The 24,498-nt window shown below is 43.8% G+C and overlaps 2 protein-coding genes across 4 annotated transcripts in view; one reads left to right on the forward strand and one right to left on the reverse strand.

Annotated features, from left to right (window-relative positions):
* Positions 1–327: 327 nt before the first annotated feature.
* The window catches only part of LOC143808228 (elongation factor G, mitochondrial), a 31,330-nt gene continuing 7,159 nt past the window's right edge, over positions 328–24,498 (reverse strand). For all 3 annotated transcript variants that reach the window (XM_077290669.1, XM_077290670.1, XM_077290671.1), the window contains exons 9-18: positions 22,945–23,082; positions 22,570–22,671; positions 21,501–21,557; positions 19,566–19,703; positions 19,380–19,462; positions 10,480–10,642; positions 6,750–6,894; positions 3,282–3,442; positions 1,952–2,005; positions 328–847 (exon numbers count right to left, since the gene is read on the reverse strand). In XM_077290669.1, the coding sequence (XP_077146784.1) occupies positions 716–847; positions 1,952–2,005; positions 3,282–3,442; positions 6,750–6,894; positions 10,480–10,642; positions 19,380–19,462; positions 19,566–19,703; positions 21,501–21,557; positions 22,570–22,671; positions 22,945–23,082 (1,173 nt within the window). In that variant the 3' untranslated portion in view covers positions 328–715. The remainder of the gene's footprint in view (positions 848–1,951; positions 2,006–3,281; positions 3,443–6,749; positions 6,895–10,479; positions 10,643–19,379; positions 19,463–19,565; positions 19,704–21,500; positions 21,558–22,569; positions 22,672–22,944; positions 23,083–24,498) is intronic.
* Positions 11,069–19,384, forward strand: LOC143808229 (latexin-like). The gene is made up of 6 exons (XM_077290672.1): positions 11,069–11,273; positions 11,353–11,415; positions 13,085–13,259; positions 13,335–13,471; positions 15,302–15,364; positions 19,218–19,384. Exons 1-6 carry the CDS (start codon positions 11,103–11,105, stop codon positions 19,323–19,325), a joined length of 717 nt encoding a protein of 238 aa, XP_077146787.1. The 5' UTR covers positions 11,069–11,102; the 3' UTR covers positions 19,326–19,384.

Here is a 24,498-nt window from a genome sequence, read left to right on the forward strand (position 1 = left end):
TAGATCCAAGTCACAAATCAAAATTGCCAAGTAAACACTAGTCTATGGAAAACTTGACAATGGTTGCACCCTAGTTACATTATAGTGTTGTTCACATGGAAAAAAAAAATTGGGGAAAAATGGATGGTAAAAACTACACAAACTAAACAGCACTGAAAATTTGATCCAGAACATTGATGAAAATCTGCTGTTTTTTGACTCATCTAGTAAAAAAAAAACAAAAAAAAAAAAAGGGCGTCTGAATGAGGTCTTATTTCTATTTTGCTACATGTGTCTAGAAAGGCTGGGTGAGCGGACAATATCAGAGAGCTACCATTAAAAAGCATGTCTCATAATAAAATGATTTATTCCCTGACCAAGCACTGGTGAACCATACAGCAACAGGCCTTTACTATTACAGCCTGCAGTACAAATCCAAGTGTCCGTCAGTGCGGAACTCACAGTCCACACGTGGGTCCAGCAGTGACCTTCAATAGCAGTCGGATCCAGAAAGGATAAAATGAAGACTTCTGTGTCAGGACACCGATCATTGCAGTATAGCAGCAGTTTCTCTGGATTTGCAGGTGACAGAACCACAACTCATGTCCAAAGAGTTTTACAAAAACCAGTGTGTGCGGTGTCCACATCCCAGAGACATCCACGTCCGTATATATACATACACTCGGGAGGAATAGTCACAGAGTAGCGAGGAGAGCGGACGGCTGGAGATACATCATCAGCTCTTGTACTTTCCCTTCTTGGCTGGAAGTTGGCCTGTGGCTTCCAGGTACTTGGTGGCCAATTCTTCCTGGGTACTAGGCAAGCATGGCAGGTACTGGCTGTACTCCATTGTGTATTCACCCTTTCCCTAAAGCAAAAACAATCATACTGATAACTTGCATCTTTACTGCAGAATTGTGGATCTACACAGACACTGCAGCTTCTAGTTTACAGTCCGGACATTGCCATACTGAATGTAAGGAAATCAGAAATATTCAATGCAGTGAACAGTGGTAACATCTTCGGTTTATAGGTGCAGTCCATGGCAAAGATTTCAGTGAATAGCACTGAACGTGCAGCGTTACACATCAATAACCACCTGAGACGAGAGAAATGGATGGGGGAGAGCTGCATCATAAACCCCTCATTCTGCACAGTTCCTTATACCCCCTTGGTGATGGCCAAGTGCCCTCACAGTAAGGAGCTGAGCCTACTCTTTACACAACAGCTGGGTTACATGGCCAGTAACTGATGTAATCGGAGCTGGCTCTGATCGCATCGGCTTAACCTCTTCACTGCCATGGTAAAGTGTCAGACTAGCATTTAAAAGACTTTCAACATGTCGGCCGTTGCTACTAATGACCCACAAACAAACCCTCATGAGGCCAGGTCTATGGAAAAAATGGTTTTTTAAGTCTGTTACTACGGAAGGAGAAAAACATTTTCATGCAAAAATTAAAAATCACCCCATCCTTAAGAGGTTAATGACATATCCACCTCCAACATAATTGGGGTGGTCTCCTGAGTTTACTATAGAAAACAAGTATTTCGGATTTTAACATCCCCAATCCTTTTCTGTGCAGAGAAAAACCTGGCATTAGACCATCCCTTCTCATTAAATATATACCGAGTATATGGAGGTCAGGGGAGACGGCTAAGGGCTTTCAGCCATGAGGTGAGGCGTATAGGATGTGGTCAGCTCCGGCACCCACCGCTATCCTGCAGCACGTTATTCCTCCCAGGCAGTTAGGCCGAATTCACACGTTCATCTTTTATAACACAGGCGGCCACAATCCAAACTGGGACACATCTAATGATGTGTGAATGGAGCCACAGGCTAGGATGGCTACAATAGCTAGGTGTTCTATCCACGAAAAGAACCCAAAAGACGACAGAACAAGGAGACAAAACTCAAGCGTGTAAATGGGGAGTAAAGGAGATAAATATGGCGCCCACTTCTTGATACACATACCTCTGTACAGGATCGGAGCTCACTTGCATAGCCAAACATATCATTAAGAGGAACCTAAAAAGAAAAAAAAAAATGGATAAAAAAAATAACACATCGAGAATTGGAATGCATATAACGACAATGGGGGCCAGTCTGATTCTGTACCCTGGATGGAGATCGGAATAAGGTAAAGCATAAATTTATGTAAAAGAGAAAAAAAAATTTACTGTGCAGTGTCAGCACACCGTACATCTACTGGATACAGAATCTGCAGGCGTGACACTGAGCAAAGGCAGAATTACACTCCACAAACCATCCACATGTGCAGTCAGCGTATCACAAGATCATTAGGACGGATGAATAAACTTAGGGCACAGCACTGGGGTCCAGGAATCTGCATTACCTAAAAGGGACGGGCCACTTCTAATAGACTTTTTACAAAATTGGCCCATGTCGATGCAGATACTCAAAAAATAAATAAATGAATGAAACAGGGAGGGGGAAACATTGAATACACAGTGCACTCCTGCAGCCGGTGTGCCCTGCCAGTCTCCTCGCTTCCTCTACTGACAGGGTGCTATCAGGTAACTGCTGCAGCCAATCAGCACCGGTGCTAACTGAGTGCAGGGGTCTTACCCGCTGAGTCAGAAGAAGCCCTATCCTGGGGTCCGGCTGGGGAGCATGCTTTTTTTTCTTTATTTTAGCACCATCCTGGGACCATTTTTGAAATATTGCATTAGTAGCAGTAACATTACTACATTTGGATGTTCCATGCATCTCCTCGCGTTGTGCATCTGCTGCAGAGCGGGTACGGCTTTCATCTACAGTGAAGTCGCAGCATGAATGGTCAGGCTGCAGATTGTTAATGCTCAGCTCAGGTCACTTTACGTTGCAGATTTTGTTTCTCTGCAGAGAATGGCTGTGAATTCATACACAATGCTAGTACTCGAATATGCCGTGAATTTTCTGCTCAAAAATTCTGATGAAAAATCTGCTGCATTTCCACCAGGTGCGCACATGCCTTTAAAAGGTTTTGTGCACCGAACTAAAAAAAAAAATGATGCAAAGAGTCAGGACTACAACAAGAATATTAACTCCTTGTTGATGTCATACTCACATGTGAGCAGACCCCGCCCACATTTACTGCAGTTGTAAAATGAGCAACACTAGGCTTTTATGGCAAATTTCAGCAGCTGCTCCCCCTAGTGTTTAAAAGTGAAAAATATCAAAACCTTTATTTTTTCATATTTTATACCAATAAAAAAGTTTATATATTTTTATTTTAACTTTGTTACATTTCTTCAAATGTTTAAAATATTTTTTGATGACACATTCCCTTTAACATACTTACATTAGCATAAAGTGTAAAGTAGTCCTCAGAACCGTCTTGTCCTACAATCACTCCATGTCTTCGGTTAATGCCAGCAATCACAGGACCTTGGAATTCATTAGGTGCAACAACCTCCACAGACATTATTGGTTCCAGGATGGTAATCGTTGCTTGCTCCAAAGCTGCCAGAAAAAAAAATGCAAGTTACAATTGATATTGGGATGGAACGCAGAGTTCTGCAGCTTAAAGTCGGGTTTCATTCCATGGAAAAATATGCAAACTGACCATTTATCATTAAAGGGGCTTTTCCTCTGGGGCCAAGAACCACCAGAGGTAGTTGCTGATCTGTCGGCTCAGAGTGGACACTGCTGGAGACGCTTATTCAACAGAGCAGCTTCTTCTCTTCCACTCTGACAACAGGGCGGCACTAGTGATGTCTCCCTAACTGTGCGACTGTCAATCAGCATGACAGCCTGCCGACAGGGCAGAATGGAAGAGAAAAAACTGCTCTGTTGATTGGAGGTCAAATGAAGCAGAAGAATCACCGGCAGGAGCAGTCAGTGACCGCACTAAGTCAGCAGAGATCGGCGCCAGGCAGGTAGCAACTTCCTGCCTGCAAATTCTCAGCGCCATACTCCCCTGCGGTCACCCATGCGGATCCAGAACGGGCCACTCCGAAGTCTGCGCCAGCCCCAGAAGTCAGTGATGATAATTCATGTGTGTCAGGACACCGCGGGATAGAACTTCACCAGTGAAACATCAGATGACTTCACGTGCTGGCACAGATCAGAAGCAGCCTGCACTGAATCTGAGGGTTCAAACCAAGTAGGCCAGTTCCTACTCATTTACAAAATCTAAACCGGGGGCAAAATATTTCAGCCGACCAATTTATTTAAAGGGAGTCTGTCATTCTCAAAATGCAATTTAGACTAATCACTATTACCGTATATACTTGAGTATAAGCCGAGGCACCTAATTTTACACACAAAAAATGGGAAAACTGTTTAACTCGAGTATAAGCCTGGTATGCATTGTCCCCTCATCCCCATCCTTGTATGCACGGCCTCCTGACCCCTCATCCTGGTCTGCATGGCTCCTCATCCCTATCCTGGTATGCATAGCTCCTCATCCCTATCCTGGTATGCATGGCCCCCTCATCCCTATCCTGGTATGCATGGCTCCTCATCCCTATCCTGATATGCATGGCTCCTCATCCCTATCCTGGTATGCATGGCTCCTCATCCCTATCCTGGTATGATTGGCCCCCATCCCTATCCTGGTATGCGTGGCTCCTCACCCCTATCCTTGTATGCATGGCTCCTCATCCCTATCCTGGTATGCATGGCTCCTCATCCCTATCCTGGTATGCATGGCTCCTCATCCCTATCCTGGTATGATTGGCTCCTCATCCCTATCCTGGTATGATTGGCCCCCATCCCTATCCTTGTATGCATAGCTCCTCATCCCTATCCTTGTACGCATAGCTCCTCATCCCTATCCTGGTATGCATGGCTCCTCATCCCTATCCTGGTATGATTGGCTCCTCATCCCTATCCTGGTATGATTGGCTCCTCATCCCTATCCTGGTACGATTGGCCCCCATCCCTATCCTTGTATGCATGGCTCCTCATCCCTATCCTTGCATGCATGGCTCCTCACCCCTATCCTGGTATGCATGGCCCCCTCATCCCTATCCTGGTATGCACGGCTCCTCATCCCTATCCTGGTATGAGTGGCCCTCATCCCTATCCTGGTATGCGTGGCTCCTCATCCCTATCCTGGTATGATTGGCCCCCATCCCTATCCTGGTATGCATGGCTCCTCACCCCTATCCTTGTATGCATGGCTCCTCACCACTATCCTGGTATGCATGGCCCCCATCACTATCCGTGTATGCATGGCTCCTCACCCCTATCCTGGTATGCGTGGCTCCTAATCCCTATCCTTGTATGCATGGCTCCTCACCACTATCCTGGTATGCATGGCTCCCATCACTAACCGTGTAGGCATGGCTCCTCAACCCCTATGCTTGTATGTATGGCTCCTCACCACTATCCTGGTATGCATGGCTCCCATCACTAACCGTGTAGGCATGGCTCCTCAACCCCTATGCTTGTATGTATGGCTCCTCACCACTATCCTCGTATGCATGGCCCCCAATCAAAAAACATAAAAATAAACCATTATACTTACCTTCCTGCGCTCCCTCACAGCGGCTTGTTCCGGTGCCAGCAGCTGCTTTATGCTTGTAACAAGCGCATAGCAGAGACGTCATATGCTGCTCACAAGCAGAGCACAGCTGCCGGAATACTCACCCCTTCCCAAGTCGGAAGGCACTGCGTTTTACCTGCGGATTTGCCGTGGACTTTATGCGGATTCCACCTGCGGTTTTACACCTGCGGATCCCTATTGTGGAGCAGGCGTAAACAAAGAATTGACAAGCTGCGGAATGTAAACCGCTGCGTTTCCGTGCGTATTTTTCCACAGCATGGGCACAGCGGTTTCTGTTTTTCATAGGTTTACGTGGTACTGTAAACTCATGGAAAACTGCTGCGGACCCGCAGCTGCAGATCCGCTGCGAATCCGCAGCAAAATCCGCAACGTGTGCACATAGCCTAAGCTGAGGGGGGCGTTTACAACACAAAAAAATGTGTTGGAAAAAACTCAGCTTATACTCAAGTATATACGGTAATCTAAACAGTGCACATATGATTTTTATAGGGTCAATGTTCCCTATGTCATTGTATAGTTAAAGAGGCATTTTGGGGCTGACAGCCTACCTTTAAAATAAAAAAACTAAGAATCTGCATCTGATCATTGCAGACATAGATTTTGCTTGCCCTAAAACTTTTTAGGATTTATGTACTGTGTATGAAATGCCGGTGTCAATACGTCTCTCCAGCTGTAGACCATGAATATTCCAGTAGGGCAGATGTCCACCATGATGAAATAATAAAGGCTGCAGCTGATGAGTGACCGCTCACTGACTGCAGCAGACATGTGACAACAATGTCAGATCAGCTCTGGGGAAAGCTGCGGGAGACAAGTGTCCATTTTTTATTATTTTAATTTGGGTCCGGAATTGTTCACACTGGGAGTGACTAGTAGTGGACATCCCCTTTAATACACCTCCTTTATGTTAAGACAGTTTACAAACTTCACCATTAAAAAGTCCATGTCATCAAGTAATAAGTGCAGGACACCTCATAGCATTGCTGTAGGTTTTTTTTTTATCAAATGTAGGCAAACAGGTGTCTATATCTTTTTTGGACTTTTGCTGGGTATGGAAGCCTAAAAAGTACAGCACATAAGAGGTGCAGCGGGGCGGCCCCAAATTAATAAGTGAAGGCACGTACTTCTAAGGTCTCAAGCAAAGCAGGCGTCTTGTTAATGTCACTGGAAGTACGTGATATCAATACATACACAAACAAGAACAAATCCCTGTTGTTTCAACAATTCCATCCAGGTAAGGCGACAAGACTCAAGTACCTTGCTTTATTGCTCCTTCTCCTGCCCTAATGAAGGAGATTTCATTGGAATCCACAATGTGGTGAGCGCCATCTTCCAGGACAAAGCGGATGCCGGAAATCTTGTGTCCGGTAAGAGGGCCTTTCTCACAGGCTTCACGGAAACCCTTTCAGAAACAGAAAACAGACTTCATAAGTATGGCAGTATGGCAAAAGCTGGCATCAAAGATTGTACAGACTCTCCAACCCTCCCCCCCAAAAAAAACCAAAAAATACAAATGCTCTTTACTCACCATCTCCTGGTCCAGTGTCGAGTCTCTGCTTTGGCTCCTGGTATCCAATATTCGCCTCAGAGCTGCTGATGTCACACTGACAGCGCTGCAGTCAATCAGTGAGTTCAGCAGCTCTGCCAGTGTAGAGGGACCACCTCGCTCATAGCGGCCAACAGCAGAAGTGACATACCACAAGTGACGGACCCAACACTGAACCCGGTTGAGTGAAGTGCTGTTCATTTGTTTTCAACAAGCTGCACCCAGGGACTGAGATTTTCTGAATGAGGACAACCCATTTAACTACAGTGGCTAGGGAAAGTATCACCCCTTGGCTTTTTACCCATTTTGTTACATTGCAACCAGTGTGTAAATATTTTTGTAATTCGATTTGTGTGTGATGCATCAGCACTAAATAGTCTGCCCCTTTCACACATCAGTCTTTTGCCATCAGTCGCAATCCGTCGAGTTTTGAAAAAAAGAATCCGACAACTGATGCTGCCTGATCCGTTTTTTCTCAGAGTTGTATTAGCGACGGATGGTCTCACGTTTTATCCACCTTTCGCCGGATCCGTCGAAAACTGTTTGTCCGGCGGCCGGAGATGACGCACAAAGTAACGTTTTTTGTGTATGTCGAAAAATTGGACAGCAACAGATCCGTCGCCGTCCGTTGTTTGCTCGAATAGAAGCCTATGGGCACCGGATCCATCATATGACAGAATCCGGGGATGGATTCAGTATTTTTAACTGAGCATGCTCCGATGTATAATACACCCCACGTGTCATTCTCAGTGCAGTGATTGGGTGGATTCAAAAACGACGCATGATGCAATGTCTTTCTCGCTCCTTTTCAAGAACGATTGCTTCCAAACGATTCGCCTCAAAAGTAAAATCCACATAGATCTTAATAATGTTCGCAATCACACCTTCCATTTATGCCACTTGCTCTACAACCTGTCAAAGGTGGGGTGTAGAAACACTGTATATATAGGTTTTCAGTAGCCAATAATGTTTGGGAGCCTCCCATTGGGTGTTTTTAAAAAACGGATCAGTTGTAAAACGGTTGAAAAAACAGAAGGAAACTGATGCGACGGATCCATTTTTCCACCGGATCCGCCGAAAAACGAATCAGTCGCATCAGTTTTTCACAATCTGCGATGGATCCGTTGAGCCAACGGATTGTGACTGATGGCAAAAAACTGATGTGTGAAAGGGGCCTAAGTTGGTGAAGGGAAGTGATCACAGTGATCAAAAGGAACCAATATTAAAAATTCCCTGTTTCCAGGTACTGGCCAGCAGATCTCGGCGGACGCAATGGAAGATGACGTGGAGGGCAGAGGAATAGAGCGGCGGGGGGGGGGGGGGGGGGAGGTGGGCTTAGGAGACCCCATTTCTTTCTTCTCTGATCCATTAGATCATAGCAAAGGAGAGAAAATTTAATTTTAAAATCAGATTTATTTTTGTGATCGGCAAAATTTTGGCAAGACTGAGTGTCATACATTATTTAACACATAAGAAAATAAGGTTTAGAATGTAACTTTAATTACAAAATATTCAGCTTTACTCAAATTAGTTGATGCAAAAATGAGTACAACCCACATCAAAAATAACTACATCTAGTATTTTGTATGACCTTCATGATTATCAAGGTTATTAAGGACAGCACCAAGTCTTCTAGGCATGGAATGAACAAGTTGGCGACATATTCCATCATCTTGTTCCATTCTTCTAGAGTAAGTTCTTTCATGTCACGTGCAGATGATCAATAAATGCTGTGGGTTGGACGCTGTGCACATCCGCAGTGTCCAAACTGCAGCGCCCAGCTGTTACAGCATAGTGGATGGGATTTCAAGAAATGCCATCTCCAATATGTTTCCAGAGACGCCTGCGGCTCAACCACGGAGACTGACATGCAGCGCGTCTCTCCAGATCGCAGCATGTCTATTTCTCTTGCGGAGATGCGAGTCAGTAACACATGCAGATTCACCTACATTCAATACACGGCAGACTCAGCGAACACGTGCTGCGACCAAAGCGCTGCCAATTCCCGATAGTCTGAACCTACTCTTAGCGCCTGGATGGAGACTGATGCTCATTTCCTCTCCATATCACACCTCACCACTTGTGCGCTTGACCCCATCCCACCTCCTCCCAACCTCACCACCATGCTTATCTCAGCCCTAACCCATCTCTTCAACCTATCGCTAACCTTTGTTACCTTCCCTTCTGCTTTCAAACATTCCACTATCATACCTATCTAAAGAATACATCCATCAACCCGACCTCTACGTTCAGCTATCGCCGCTACTCGCATTCGCCTCATAACGCCTTGAACAGCATGTCCATGCTGAACTTTCATCCCATCTCTCATTTAACTCACTCCTCTTTGACAAACTACTATCCGGCTTCTGTCCTCATCACTCCATTGAAACTGCCCTTGGCATTGAAAAGGACTTCCTTACTGTCAAAGCTAACAGACAACTCTCTGTACTCCTCCTTCTAGACTTATACTCTACTATCAACACAATTGACCACCATTCCTACTACAAATCCTGTCTTCCCATGGTGTCAAAGACCTTGCCCTCTCCTCGATCTTCTCATACCTCTCCAACTGCACATTTAATGTCTTCCACTCCCTCACTACCTCCTCATCCCACCCTCTCTCTGTTGGTATCAGTCAAGGCTCTGTACTGGGACCCTTAGTCTCCTCAATCTATACCTCTGGGGACGAATCAAAGTCCCATGGCTTCCAGTACCATCTATACACTGATGACACTCAGATCTATCTCTCCAGCCCAGAAGTCACCTCTCTGCTGACTAAAATTCTTGAGTGTCAATCAGGTATAACTGCCTGCTCATCACACTTCCTAAAGCTCAATGTGGACAAACCTGAAGTCAATCTGTCCTCCATTTCACCTAACTCTCCAACGTGATCTATCCACAATAAATATTACATTTTACCCTGTACCGCAAGTCTGCTGCCTCTGAGTAACTCTCGACTCTGCACTGTCTTTCAAACCGCACATCCAAAGCTCTCGCCACCTCCGGCAGCCTTCAACTCAAAAATATTTCCAGAATTCGTCCTTTTCTCAACCTTGAATCTACTAAAATGTTAGTGCGTACCCTCATCTCCCACCTACTGCAATATCCTCCTCCGTGGCCTCCCTGCTAACACTCTCGAATCTCTCTAGTCCATCCTTCACTCTGCTGCACGACTAATCAACCTCTCACCTTGCTATTCCTCAGATTTTCCCGTCCGCAAATCCCTTCATTGTCTCCCAATTCCCCAACGATGCCCATAAACCTTAGATATATCCAGCTGAACAAGTCTATGGCCACCTCAACCAAACTACAAAGAGTCTGAAAAGACGGATTACATCCCGCAGCTAGGTATAATACACACCTGAACATTGTACAAATGTAGGCTCATTTCCGATACCCATGGAGCAATTGTAGCATCCAAGCTCTGGGTCACTCACTCACCTGCTCCACAGCAGGAACAAACTGTTTGGGGACATTTGTTCCTACAGTCCTGTCTTCAAATTCCACCTTTGTGTTATTTTCGGCTTCCAGCGGCTCGATATGGCCAATGACTTTACCGTATTGGCCAGCCCCACCAGACTGCTTCTTATGAGTGAAATCAAACCTGAAAATGTAGAACAATATGTCACAAATTTACAAAGCACTCCCTACTATATTACAGCAGCATTCACAACTTCAGAGCTGAAATCATCCATGATTCTTTGTCGGCTCAATGGCTGTACAAATCTAGCTCTTGGGATCTGCCTTCTGTACTAGTAGTCTATGGAGAAAGCTCCATTCATGAACAGGTTTTCTGAGCAGCATTAATACGATGCTTATCTCCTATGTACAGCACAGCGTATAATGGCTGCACCTCTCACTGCAATCACTGGCGAGGTCATGTGAAAGCCTTCATGTGCTCTAATCTGCTGTGTAAGCAGAGATGTGAGGTAAACTTGTCTCTCCAGTCACTGGCAGCCAGCGTTCAGAGTGCGGCCCTCCCTTCCTGCGGGGTCAGGCCACAGCTTCCTGGTCACAGCTTCCTCTTCTGGAGTTATACATTCTCCTGTACAGAGCAGACCTCCATGCATTGTGTCCTGTGTGGGAGCCAGGGAAGACCAATCATGGAAAAGCTTAATCCCTCCCATTACCCGACCTCCAGAGCAGTAGGGGTTGTTATGAGCCACATTAACTACAAACTAGGGGGGCCAAACCGGCTTTATGATCCTCAGAATGAGAAAACGGCCAGCAGGGAGGTAAGACGGACAAAATCGGGACAGACGTTGGGAACATATGGAGAAAGGAAAAATAAAAGGATGTATTCTTTTTTAACAGGCTATCCCAGGGTTGGGTAATAAATATTACCTGAAGTTCAGTATACAAGATGCCCTGAATAAGGTGAGCACTTAGCAACCTAATGGAACCGAGCCACAAATGGTTAACACAGTGTCCATTATATACGGCACTATGTGTGCCACCATCTCTGATCGCCTGCGGTCACCACATCATTCCCTACACCAGCCTAATAGGGATTTCTCAAACTCATGACTGTAGCAAACGTGCAGAAGTGTCTGGCAGCTGTGGTGGGTAGAGCCCTAGATGACAGGACATGTCGGACACAGACTATCACGGGAACTCAGGTTTGTTAAAAGGCATAATAAATGTGCTGGAGGCATAACATAAGAAATCCAGCTTGATGAGGTCTGATTTCACATGGTTAAAGGGAACCTGTCATCAGGATTGTGCTCAGTAACCTACAGACAGTGTCAGGTCGGCGCCGTTATACTGATTACAATGATACCTTGGTTGATTAAATCCGTCTTGTGGTTGTTTAAATCTTTATTTTTAGCAAATGATGTGCCCGTGCTCCGGGGCGGCCTGTGCGGGGTCTTCATGAGGTGCTCTGATTAGCTATTCATCTGTATGGGCTTATGAGGGTCACTGATCCCTCACTGACCTGCCCCTATTTTACATAATGCGTAGAAAATGGTTTAAAAAAAAAAAAAAAAATCACATTCATTGGGCAGGCGGCTGCTCTATAGCAGGATACAGGGGATAATATGCATGTATACATTTTATTTAGACAGTTTTATTGGGGGGAAAAAAATCATCGTTCCAATATATGCTACTGCGCAGGCACAGCCACCATTTTGATAAGAGAAAAAAAAAAATGAGGCTCCATGAAGATGGCGCTGATGGCACCTGAGCAGTTACATCTATTGGAACAATGCTACTGAGCAGGCACCGCCGGCGCCATCTTGATGGAGCCTCATGTTTTTTTTCTCTAGCAAAATGGCGCCAGCTGCGCAGTAGGAGCTATTGGAACGTGACAGATATAACTGCACAGGTGCGGCCAACATTTTCGTTAAGATTTTTTTTTCTCAACAAAACAACTATCTTACTCAAAATGGTGCCGATGGCCGCAGCTGGGCAGTAGCATCTGTCACGTTCCAATAGATGCTACTGCACAAAAAGGTTTTTTTCCAACAAAACTATGTCTAAATAAAATGAATACATGAATAATATCCACCTTATGATGCTACAGTGCAGCCGCCTGCCTGATGAATGTGATTTTTTTTTACCATATTTTATGCAGTATGTAAAATTACAAGTACAAATTAAACAACGACCACAAGACGGATTTCATCAACCAAGGTATCATTTTAATCAGTATAACGGCGCCGACCTGACACTGTCTGTAGTTTATTCAGAAAAATCCTGCTGACAGGTTCCCTATAAGTGTTGACATATTCAAAATTGATTTTAGGCCAGCAAAAGTACAGTTTAATTACCAATTACAGGCGTTGGCCATTTAATGTTTGATTGGAGGAAGCTGATGAACAGGTCTGGTTACAGGCTCCTCCATCAGCAGCCAGGAAAGCTGTGCAGTCTGCGAGAAAGGCTGCACCAAGAGCAGGAGAACCTGTAGTACTTATATTTTAGTAAGTGCCAACAAATCATATGCCCGACATGAACAAAGATAAAGTGGACGACCCCTTTAAATAGTTGTTCTTATTTGAAGTATATAATATATACAAATCAATATAAATGGTCACTTTCTCCTCAGGAAGAAGCCATAAAATGCACTGCTGAGGTCCTGTACTACACAAATAAGCAAACTGCTCCTGATGTGACGTACAGACTGCAGCCTGAGCCGCCCAACTACACCGCCGCCAAAGACAACGCGTTCTACAGCAGGATACGGAGCCGCTCGGAGCCACTGGTAGCCGTAGACATCCCAGGTAACCTGAGCTTATTACTGCATGTATAACAGATAAGGCAGGCCGCTGATGTATCCTCATTATGTCATATTGCAGATAAATTTGGCAATATAGCCCCCGATATGGAGCCCATCTGGCACCTGGCACTGGCTTCTTGTTCTTTTGTCAAGTGGCAAAACTCCACAGAAGAAACACTTTACAGTATGGTTGTCATTAACAAGGTTACAGAGGTGGTAAGTCCAACACATAAAGGGAATATTTTATTTTGTAGTGACGGAGAGGACCTCTGTATTTCAGTATAGGATATGGACATGTTCGGGGTGGGGCAGGTCGGCTCACTCCGCTGCTCCCCGAGGCAGACACAGGAGCACTTTATATGAAAGTCTCTGGGGGTTTACCGCTTCATAAACCACATAGCAAAGTAATAACACAAAACAGCCTTTCTGGCACAAATGAAAATCTAAAGTCCATACACCATCCTTCCCAGTATGGCTCCAGCCTTCTGGGACAACACACTGTGACTCCCACTGGAGCATCAGCCCGGAGGCTTCCTTCCTTCCTCCCAACAGACCAGACAGAAAAACAAAATAAAACAAAACAGTGGTTGCACATTTATCTCTGCCAACATCACCATTGAGGTGGAGATATGTTGAGTAGTCGTCCGCCCATCTCTCACCTACTCACCAAAAACCCAGACCCTTGTAATGACTGGTTTTAACCCCTTCAGCACATATCCTGCTGGTGAGAAACTGGGGGGTTTTAGATCACAGAATTGAGCAATCTTGGTGATACATATCTCCCCTCACACACAGCGATCCTGTCACAGGGGGCATTATTAATTACTTAAAAGCATGTACTTTGCAATTGACTTTCATTAACAATTTGCACCGTTTGCCTTCTATAGTGTCTGTGTGGCACTGTCTATTGCTGGCTACAGGGTGAGTTAACTAAAAATCCATCAGTGAGCCCATTCTGATGGGGAGTTGGTACCACTTTTCTCCTGTGTTTGAGAGCTTCTCTGTGTGGACTGGTAACTATAGTCCAGGTTAGAGTTGAGCTGAACTTTGTGGTCATAAACCAGCTGAGAAATGATCAGAAAAAGGCAGACAAAAGAGTTATAAGCTCTCTTATCAGAACAAGATCACTGACAGATTCTTAGATCATTCATTTTGCAGCCAAAATAGTGAAACACAGGGGCTATAGAAGGCAAGCGGTGCAAAAGGGAAAAAAAGATGCACATAGCCTAATAGTATTGCTCGCAGACACGGTACCAGTAACGGGTACAGTCCTAGTGTGATCCTTATAGGATAAGCACACAGCACTGTATAGTCCCTTTAATGCTGACTTTGGCAGTGACAGAGGCCATTTACCATAATCCATAGAATATCTGTGGATATGAGGGACATACATTGAATGTGCCCTGGTCCCTGAACTCTGCAGGCCCGGACTTTATTCCATGATTTAGGACTTTGCCAGGTTTCTGTCTAAGACGCTGTGTAGTTTGAGGTTTCTGTAACCCCCATTTACTTCTGCAGAAGTTACCCATATAGCATAGTGGAGCCCACCCAGACGCTTCCGGGCTCCCACCCTACTATCACCAATGAATATCTGCAAAATGTGAATAACCCCATAATATATAACATAGTTACTCATGTATTACTCGTGGCCCAGTGCACAATGCGCTTGGGGGCCAAAATCTGTCCGCAGTCTCTGCTTGTGCAGTGTCTGTCCCGGTAGCGCTGTCTTTACACTTGTGACTGTGCTATAACCTAAAAGAATCTACACTAGAAAGACACAATCACTGCCCCAAGTTGTGAGCTGCAACAGATTGCCATGACTGCTACCCTCCGCTGGTACCATGAGCGTCCGCCAGCGTGTGCACATAGTACGTACACAAGAAGCTAGGACGTCCTGCTCACATTGCACTCTCCTATAGCCACTGGCATGCAGTGGGAATATAGACACGATCCCAGATTAGTGACCATCGCAGTGTCCCATATCATGGGCTGGTGATGTAGATATTTAGGACAACATAGCTCTAACATGATGATTAATCTCTACAGAAAAGGGACGATGCCGCCCTAGAATTCCATTACGAAGTGCTGATCCACCAGATGGTGACACAGGTAAATGTGAACAGTAACCAACAACGGGGATAATCTGCAGATAATCAGTCACACAGGTTAGGCTAAGTTCACACTAGGTGATTTTGCAGTGTTTTTTTTAATGCAAATTTTCAGCTGTACATTACAGCACCAGCAAAGTCTATGAGATTTCAGAAATATCATGCACACCACTTGGCTTTTTTGTCATCAGTATTTTGTGCTTTGCATGTTTTTTTTTTGCACAATGGAGAATGTCACTTCTTTCAGCGTTTTTTCAGAGTTTTTCACCCATTGAAGTAAATGATAGTGAAAAAACGCACCAAAAATGCAACAAAAAACGCAGGTATCAGGTTTTGCTGAATGCAAAAAAACTCAAGAAAAAACAAGGAATACATACTCTTTTCCTGCCAAGAGATCAGGTTTTGCTGCAGAAAAAAAAGCTAAAAAAACACCCAGTGTGAACTTACCCTCAATATGGTAGTTACAGCTGCAAATTACTCAACCCCCACCATAAATTAGGGGCAATTGCAAAAGTTACAAACTTCTGTCTGTTTGCAATAAACAGAACCAAAACAATTTTTTTCACATTATCTGCACATTAATCACTATTTTCAACATCCATGTCCATCATAGTCTTATTATAGTCTTACATTTTTGTAATATTCATTTTTACTCTCTAAGGTACCTTTTATTACAGACTTATACTATACATATTTGCTCACCTGTTTCCCACTTATTTGTTCACCAATTTATTCATTCACTCAATAACATTTTAACTTTTTCATATCTTCTCGACATATACTTTCACTCTTATTTACACCTCTTTTATCCAGTATCAATATGTAATGGCCCCTGATATTGCATATTACTTTATATTTTAATCCCATTTATATTGGACACGAAGCAAAATCTGTTCTGCCCCTTTTATACATCTCTCGACACTGTGACCAATACCCCTGCTATTAACATCACCATCCAGGGTTGTACGCATGCGCTACCTGTGGCTCTCTGCGACTTCCAGTCCTGAGCACTAGGGGCAGTATGTGTACCACGCTTGCGTTCCAACATGCAGGAACCGCAAGTTACTATTCGACCAACAAGAAGCCAGCAGGCAGTTCATGCGCTGACAATACCCTGGGTAGCCTGATTTATTAACATAAGCATCATATTGGCCATTTGTCAGTATTTATAGAGCTCCATTCACTTTCTTTGTTAACACCCCCCCGTCCCCCTGAAGAAGCGTGGCGAAACAGCAGCATCAGGGTGTAGCTACAATACATCCAGACCCTTTTCCTCCATACTGATTACTAGCTGTATGTAAATGTGCATTTAAACCACGAGTGCCAACATTCAATTTATATGCTGAAAACCACATTTATGGTAACTTCTGATTACAATCAGTTTGAGGCTATTACACACTACTTAGTTTACATTGGCACTGGAACTTTAGCCTGGTTATCATGGGTGTAGTCTATTTTTAAATAGTAAATTTTAATATATACATTTTCAAATAAAAGTTATACATTTTTAACATCTAAAGCATAGGTCTCTTCCTAACCAGAGATGATTCCTCTCGGTCAGTGTGTGAATAAAAACAAATTTAAGTAGCTCACAAAACGAATCTTACAAGTGGTTTCTCCAGTTGCAACACAAAATGTCACTTAATGACTCGTGCAGTATCAGTATTGTCTAGTGCACAGGAGAGCAGCTTTGGCTGTTATGACCTGCTGCCAACGTGATGCAGAGCCGGATGTCAGCGCTCCTGAGGAACATTAGCCCATTTCTCATAGGCCTCCATTGCCTTGCACAAAGAGAAGGACATAAAAAGACGTAAAAGGTATTGAATGTTCCTATTGACACGAGTGGAGGCAGAGTTCACAGGGAAGGACCACCTGGATGTCGCAGGAAGAGGACGTGTCCTGACTGCTACAAGGTACATGAAGATGCCAGTGGTCAATAACCGTCCCGCGAGCGCAGAGGACCTGCAGTAGGACTTTATGGCAGCAGGCACTGAGGTTTCAGTTTGCAAAGTTAGGTGCATTGAAATGTCTGTGCAAATCGGTCTGAGCACCAACAGCAATGGACGGACTGGCCGCGGGACTCCTGACCGGAGTGAGACAGCCTCATAGAGATATACGAGCTAGTCATACTCTGGTCGGGAGGCCTGGCGCCAGAGCGTGCATTGCTGTCCGTGACTAGACGGAGATCCACAAACGTCTGCATGAGCCCTAAAGGCAGATACTAAATGCTGAAGGGCTCCATGCTTTGCACATCGCAGCCCGAGCCAAAAGCACCAGAAAAGTTGGTTCCCATGTGCTCAATCACAAATATGCTGCAGGAGGTTTTGGATTCTGTTCTGAAAACAAACCACCAGGGAGTGAAGCACGGTGATGTAGGAGGCCATTGCCATGAGGAATAGGCCAAATTCCTCAGGAACATTGCCAAAACGTGGTGTCTGGCTATGCATCATGTTTGCAGCACGTCTTAGAGTAGGTTCACATTGCGTTAGGGCGATCCGTTTAACGGATCTGTTACTTAGCGGCACTAGCGCTATGTAACGGATCCGTTAATACGCCCATAGACTTACATTATCGTAACGCATCCAAACGCATGTCAAAATCAGCATGCGTTAGCGGTGATGCGATACTTTGTGATGTACCCTCGAACATGGTTTACCGTGTTTTCGGGCACTTTAGGTGTCTAACGCACAGTAAATGGACGGGTTTGCTGTGCATAGACCTCAATTGCTAACGCGTGCCGATGCAATGGTACCATGCGTTAGCGCATTTGTAACAAAACGATTTTGTGCATCAGCGCATCCGGTTTAACGCGATGTGAACCTAGCCTTAAAAGCCAAATGGTGCTCTACTAAGTACTACAGATGTGTGTCATGAACAGTTTGAAAAATTCTGTCCATAAGAAACAAGTAGCCAAAATTTCCTATTACAAAAAATATTTCAATTTATTTAGATATCCATTTAAAAAGTCACGTGCAGTCCAATGCTTTCCACATACTCATTGGCTTGCATGGTCAAGTGCGATCCGATAATCTGATCAAATTTGGACATGACGGTCCGAGGAAAACAATCAGACTTGTGCGAGAGCCCATGGAATAACATCGGTTCGAGTGCGATCCAATGTTTTGTTGGATGACACTCTGATGGAAAATACAGTGGTGTGCACCTGGCCCAATTCTGAGACCGCTGTAGTCAGTAAAAGTGGCATGTGGTATTAAATTTGGAGAAAACACTTGTTATATTAGTTGTGTTGAGCTATGAAAATTGTTCCTGTTCCATTGGTTTATTGCAAACAGCAGAAAGTTTGAGAATTTTGCTAATAAACTTATTTGCAGTGGGGGTTGAATAACTTGGATTGAAACTGTAAAAACATCTATGAACAAACATAACAAAACACAAGTGAGTGTACTCTATCCTGAACTGGAAAAAATAAGATGTCGGAGGTCTGAACAATGGCAGCTTCCTCACTACGGGCACACATGATCGTGCTCCAAACATGGCCCCTCATGTACAGTGTCCTGGGCTCTCTGCACTCAACATTACCAAACTGTCAGTGACAGCTCAGGTGGTCTCTGGACTGGACACCAGCTTACAGCATGGCGAGAATCAGGGCAGAGAACAAGGGCACAGCACATTAAGGTATTCCCTTATAGGAACTTGTGATCACAGCACAAGAAGGATTAACATTTCTTTACGGGGTAAAACTGCTGACACACTCCCTTTAGGATCTTCTGATCTCACCTACAGGCCCTATTTTCACAATAGGATTCACAACATTTTCCAGCAATGGCCTTCACAATATGTACTAAAAGGATTAAAACTATAATACAATGTTCTGATAACGCTCTGAATTGCAGGAAATGAAGCCGTGGTTGATAGAAAGCGTATGGGACCCAACAGAAGGGTTAAGAATCAAAAATCAACAACGCATGCCAGATACCAATCCAGATGAGAACAGCGTCTGACGTTCATGAGCACAGAAGGCATCAAGAACAAGTAATATTCCAGAAAATACTCACGGAACAGATTTTGCAACAGTCTCCCTGAAGGCAACTTTAGGTTTTCCCATGGTACAAGGACAGTCATATTCCCTCTCCAATCTCTAAATAAAAGAAGGTTTACAAATAAACATTTTTCCCAATCACGTGTTATTTTACTAACACTCGTCTAGATGAGATGCTGATGCGTAATCTGCCGTCTACTACCTGAGCATAAATCTCCAGGTGCAGTTCTCCCATCCCAGACACAATGGTCTCTTTGCTCTCCGTCTCATAGTGAACTCTGAAGGTTGGGTCTTCTCGTGTAAATCGATTGATACCTTTAGAAAACTTGTCAATATCATTCTGGTAGGAAACAAGTACAGTAAATATATAGAACGTTTTCTTGATATAAGTAGGAAAAGAGCAAGATCAACCAAGACTAAATGCTTAAAGAGAACCTTTCACCAGTTTGGACATGTTAAACTGACCACAACATGGAATAGTGGCTGCAGAGCTGAATAAAATCCCACCAAAAAAAAGAAAAATGGAGCAGTAATCTAAATATTAAACTAATGTCATTATAATTAGTCCTAGGAGCAGGTATATTTGTAACCCAAACAAGTTTACAATAATGGGGGGGGTTAAATACACATCTGACCACACTGGTACCATATAGTCACCCCCATATCCTGCCTCACAAATGGACTAAGTAAAACAGTCCAAGACTAAATAAAGTGCTTACCTTACCCATAGTGCCTGCATATTGCACAAGACCCCTGATGCGCGTTTCGCGGCAGCTTCTTGAAAAGAGAGTACTCTGCTCAGTGTAATTCACACCCTCCCTTGCCATGGATTCACCACTCTCTCTACACTGATTCAAAGTCCAGGACAACTTCCACTCCCTTGTCTACAGACAGCCCAGTGTGTGCTTTCCTCCCAAAGTGTACCTTGACACAGTATAAAATGTGCGATGTGCCACTCAAGGAAAACATGGATGCCTTCCCCTTCAGATTGATGTCAGAAGTAGAAGGACACTAAGCTTTGTACTCCGTTTTGAAAAAGTTACCATGAAACAAATGTACGTTTGGGGGCGTGTACTTTTTCCCCTGCATAAATCTCACCAATCATAAGAAGGCAGCAACACACATGGAAAAGAAGAACACACCCCCACAATTGCTTACAGCAGGTTTCTCATCTGGTAATGCCCTAAACTGTACTAATATCTCTGCAACAGAGAGAAGTTACATTATAAAAACAACATTGCTCAGCTCTGCAGCCTCTATTCAATGATGTGACCAGTTTACCAAGCTCACACTTATTCACCAAAACTAGGATTGGCTCCAAAGCACAGAAGTGTGAATCTTTCAATTATATCTTTTCTCTGTTTGATCCACTCCGGGTTTTAGCTTACAATTTCTAATGTAAAACACTGTGTGCACAAGACCCAACAGACCTCCCAACTTGTAAATTAGGAGGTATTTTACATATCAAATTTGTCGGCCTCATAACTTGCACATAATTGCTAAAAAAAAAAAATAATCGTGACATCAATAATACTATTAGCGAATTGACGTTTCAGCAGCACTAACATGTACCATAAAATGTTAATGCTTACAATTAAAGGGAACCTGACATCAGAAAACGCTTTTTACCTGCAGAAGTAGGGTTAATCTGCCAGTAAATAGTGTTAGAGCGCTGCAGGCCACCTTGCTGAAATGGAGGCTGTCAGAAGAAAATAAACGTGTTTCCCCCGGAAGCAGCCATTTTTTAATAATTGGGGTGTGCACGGAGCAGTTACAGTCACCGCTCACTATTCTGTGAGAGGCGGCTATAAGGGCGCCACAGCATTTTGATTGACAGCTCGCAGAGCAGCGCATCTGTGCAAAGCAAGCTTGTAAAAGTGCCAGGGCGCGACTGTAGCCGCTCCATGCACACCACCATGACTGACAGGTGGGGAATCCCAGGAGAAAATACCTTTTTTTTTTGTTTAAATAGAAACTGCACTTTCAGTAAGGTGGCCGGGCAGTATTGTAATGCTCTTTACCTGCAGATTAACCCCAAATCTACAGGTAAATAACATTTTCCAATAAGACAAATTACCTTTAAATAACAGATTATAAAAAAAATAAAAATAAAAACATGACATAAATGGCATCCTACCTTGTTATCAGGCTTTATTGCTACAGAAATGACGGGGTCCGGCACATGGATGGATTCCTGTAATCACAATTGATACAAAACATTAACTATTAATCTGATACAAATACATTCTTTAACCCTTTCCTGACATATGACATACTATTAAACCATATGGCAGGTCCCCTACATTGATGCAAGCAGACACTAACTGCGTTATTCAACCATGATCTCCCTCCCGTCTCCGGCAGGCCACTTAGGTTTCAGTGACCTATCAGTCAGAGGCAGCTAGGGAATAGGGAGATATTGGAAATCAGAATGTCTACTTCTTGAAAAAAACATGCACAAGGGCATGCAATGGAGGCAGCAAGGTCATGTGTATGACAAGTAGGCATGTCAGCCATTGTCACTGCAAGTGATTGTGATCTCATAGGAAAATTATCGAGTGCTGTAAGAACACAGTCTCATCCCATACACAATTCTGCTCTCACATTGGGTCCATGTCACCATGTTTGTGCAGTCCACCAAATAGAGATATTATATATATGTACACACACACACACACACGTGTGTGTATATGTGTATATATATATATATATATATATATATATATATATATATATATATATATATATATATATATATATATATATATATATATATATATATATATATATATATATATATATATATATATATATATATATATACAGCACAATGCTCACCGGTGGGTGCCTAGCCTCCTGGATAGAATAGTCCGTTCATCTACCCAACATGTATACAAAAATAGAAAAAGAAGGCAGCACTCCAAATCCTTTTCAGGGTGAAAAAATGTGAAATTTATTCAGCCCACATCTCTGTGCGACGTTTCGGCTCACACTGAGCCTTTATCAATATCTTAAACCTAAACTCATAATTTCTGATGCAAATACAATAAAACGTACAATATTTGGAGGAACCACGTCATGTATCCGACCAAGAAACACATGTAAATCTATACATAAAATGAATCAAGACAATCATTTGCATTTTGTTAAGGAATGATAAGATATAAAATAATAATATTCAGTATTCCTATAAGCGAGCAGCTTACCATGGACAGATTGTCGTTAGATTTGCTAGTAAAGGTGTCCCCACTGGCACAGTCAATGCCGAACAAGGCACAGATGTCTCCAGCATAACCTACTTCTAATTCCTAAAAAAGAGAAAGAAAAGAAATGATGCAGTGAGCCAAATCTCTGGAATTCCACAAGTAACCCGAACGCACACTGTACTACTGATAGTATGCCCTGAAGCTGCAGAATACAGGACATCTGTGGTGTAATGGCAGGGAGCAGTTTCCCACTAGCTACTCGTTCACAAGACCACTTGTAATGGCGTGTGCACTCACAAGTAAAGGGGAAACTCGCCATATGGGACGAATCAGAACTGCAGCAGATAACCAGAAGCTTGTAGAACAAAATGTTACCTCCATGGAGTCTGCATGGAGGCGAACCAGCCGCTGCACGCGCACTCTCTTGCCCGTCCTGGTATTGTAGATGTAGTCGCTTTTCTTCAGCATCCCCTGGTACACTCGGATATATGTTAGCTGACCGAAACGTCCAGCCTGCGGCAGACATGGGGATGACAGGTAAGATGTCAACCAAGTTGGAATTTAAGATCTTAGAAGACACAATCCTGGTGTAATCACTGCAGAGTCCCCGAGGAAATACTTAGCCATACTCTCCCACAGTCCATCCTGCTATTCCCAGGCGGTCTCTTATGACACCGGCTGCAGATCTTCAATATTCCAACAGACATCTGCTCTGATGAAATAGTAAAGGCTGCAGCCGATCAGTGGCCATTAGTTGCCTGCTGCAGTCACGTGAAACAACATCACATGATTCCCCCAGGAATAGTAGCGACTAGGGTTGAGCGACCTTAGCTTTTTTAGGATCGAGGTGGGTTTTGTGAAACCCGACCTTCTCGGATGTCGGATCGTATGGAATCGGCCGATTCTACTGTAAAGTCGGGTTCCGGACCCGGAACACGAAACCCAATGTATGTCAATATGCAAGGCATATGTTATTTTTTGACTCCGGAAATTACTACGTCCGAAAACGTAACATAGCACTATGATGCCGCAGGAACCGGAACCTATGTCATCACGCTGCCCACAATTAATTGGCTCAAAAAAATGGCGGGGAAGGCGTCATTCGAAACGCGACTTTGGCGCCAAGTTCGCGTTCCACGTGGCCGACCCACACTGGGATCGGATCGGGTTTCATGAGACGCCGACTTTGCCAAAAGTCGGCGACTTATGAAAATGAACGACCCGTTTCGCTCAACCCTAGTAGCGACTATAGATCATTTTTATTTTCTATGAAGCCCAGAGGCGCTTACGCAGGGGTTTCCAGTAGTTCACAACCCCTTTAAAATATAGCGGCGAGATAGATGAAAATGTAACCTACCACTTGTGAACTCAACATAATTTTTAAAAGAGTATTTGTCAGCAGGCTTTTGCTATGTAATCTGAGGACAGCATGAAGTAGGGGTTAAAACACAGAATTCAGCAATGTGTCACTTATCAGGATGTGTGCTGTTTATTTACAGTGAAGGTTTAATCACTAGGACATTATCATTGCTGTGACTAGACGGCCAGTGAGCCCTGGTCCGCCCACACCTCCTCCTGTGATAAGCAGCTCACTGTCTATAGACAATATAAACACAGAGCCTGATGTGGGCGGGATTAGCTTTCTCAGCTCTGCTTCATGCTACATCTGGTTGTATCACAAAGCCCAGTGAGCTAAGTGATACATGGCTGGATTCAGGGTCTCTCTGCCTACATCAGGCTGCTCTCAGATGAGGTAGCAAAAACCTGCTGACAGATTCCCTTTAAAATGCAAGGGCCAAAACAGATATTCAGCTGACAAATATGTACACAGAATAAGACTTACACTAACAATAGTATATAACATAGGGGTCTTCTGTATCCACCAACTCTTAAAATAGATACAATGGAGCCCATTTATTAATACACTGC

Source organism: Ranitomeya variabilis, chromosome 2 (genome assembly GCF_051348905.1).
Source record: "Ranitomeya variabilis isolate aRanVar5 chromosome 2, aRanVar5.hap1, whole genome shotgun sequence".
NCBI lineage: Eukaryota > Metazoa > Chordata > Amphibia > Anura > Dendrobatidae > Ranitomeya > Ranitomeya variabilis.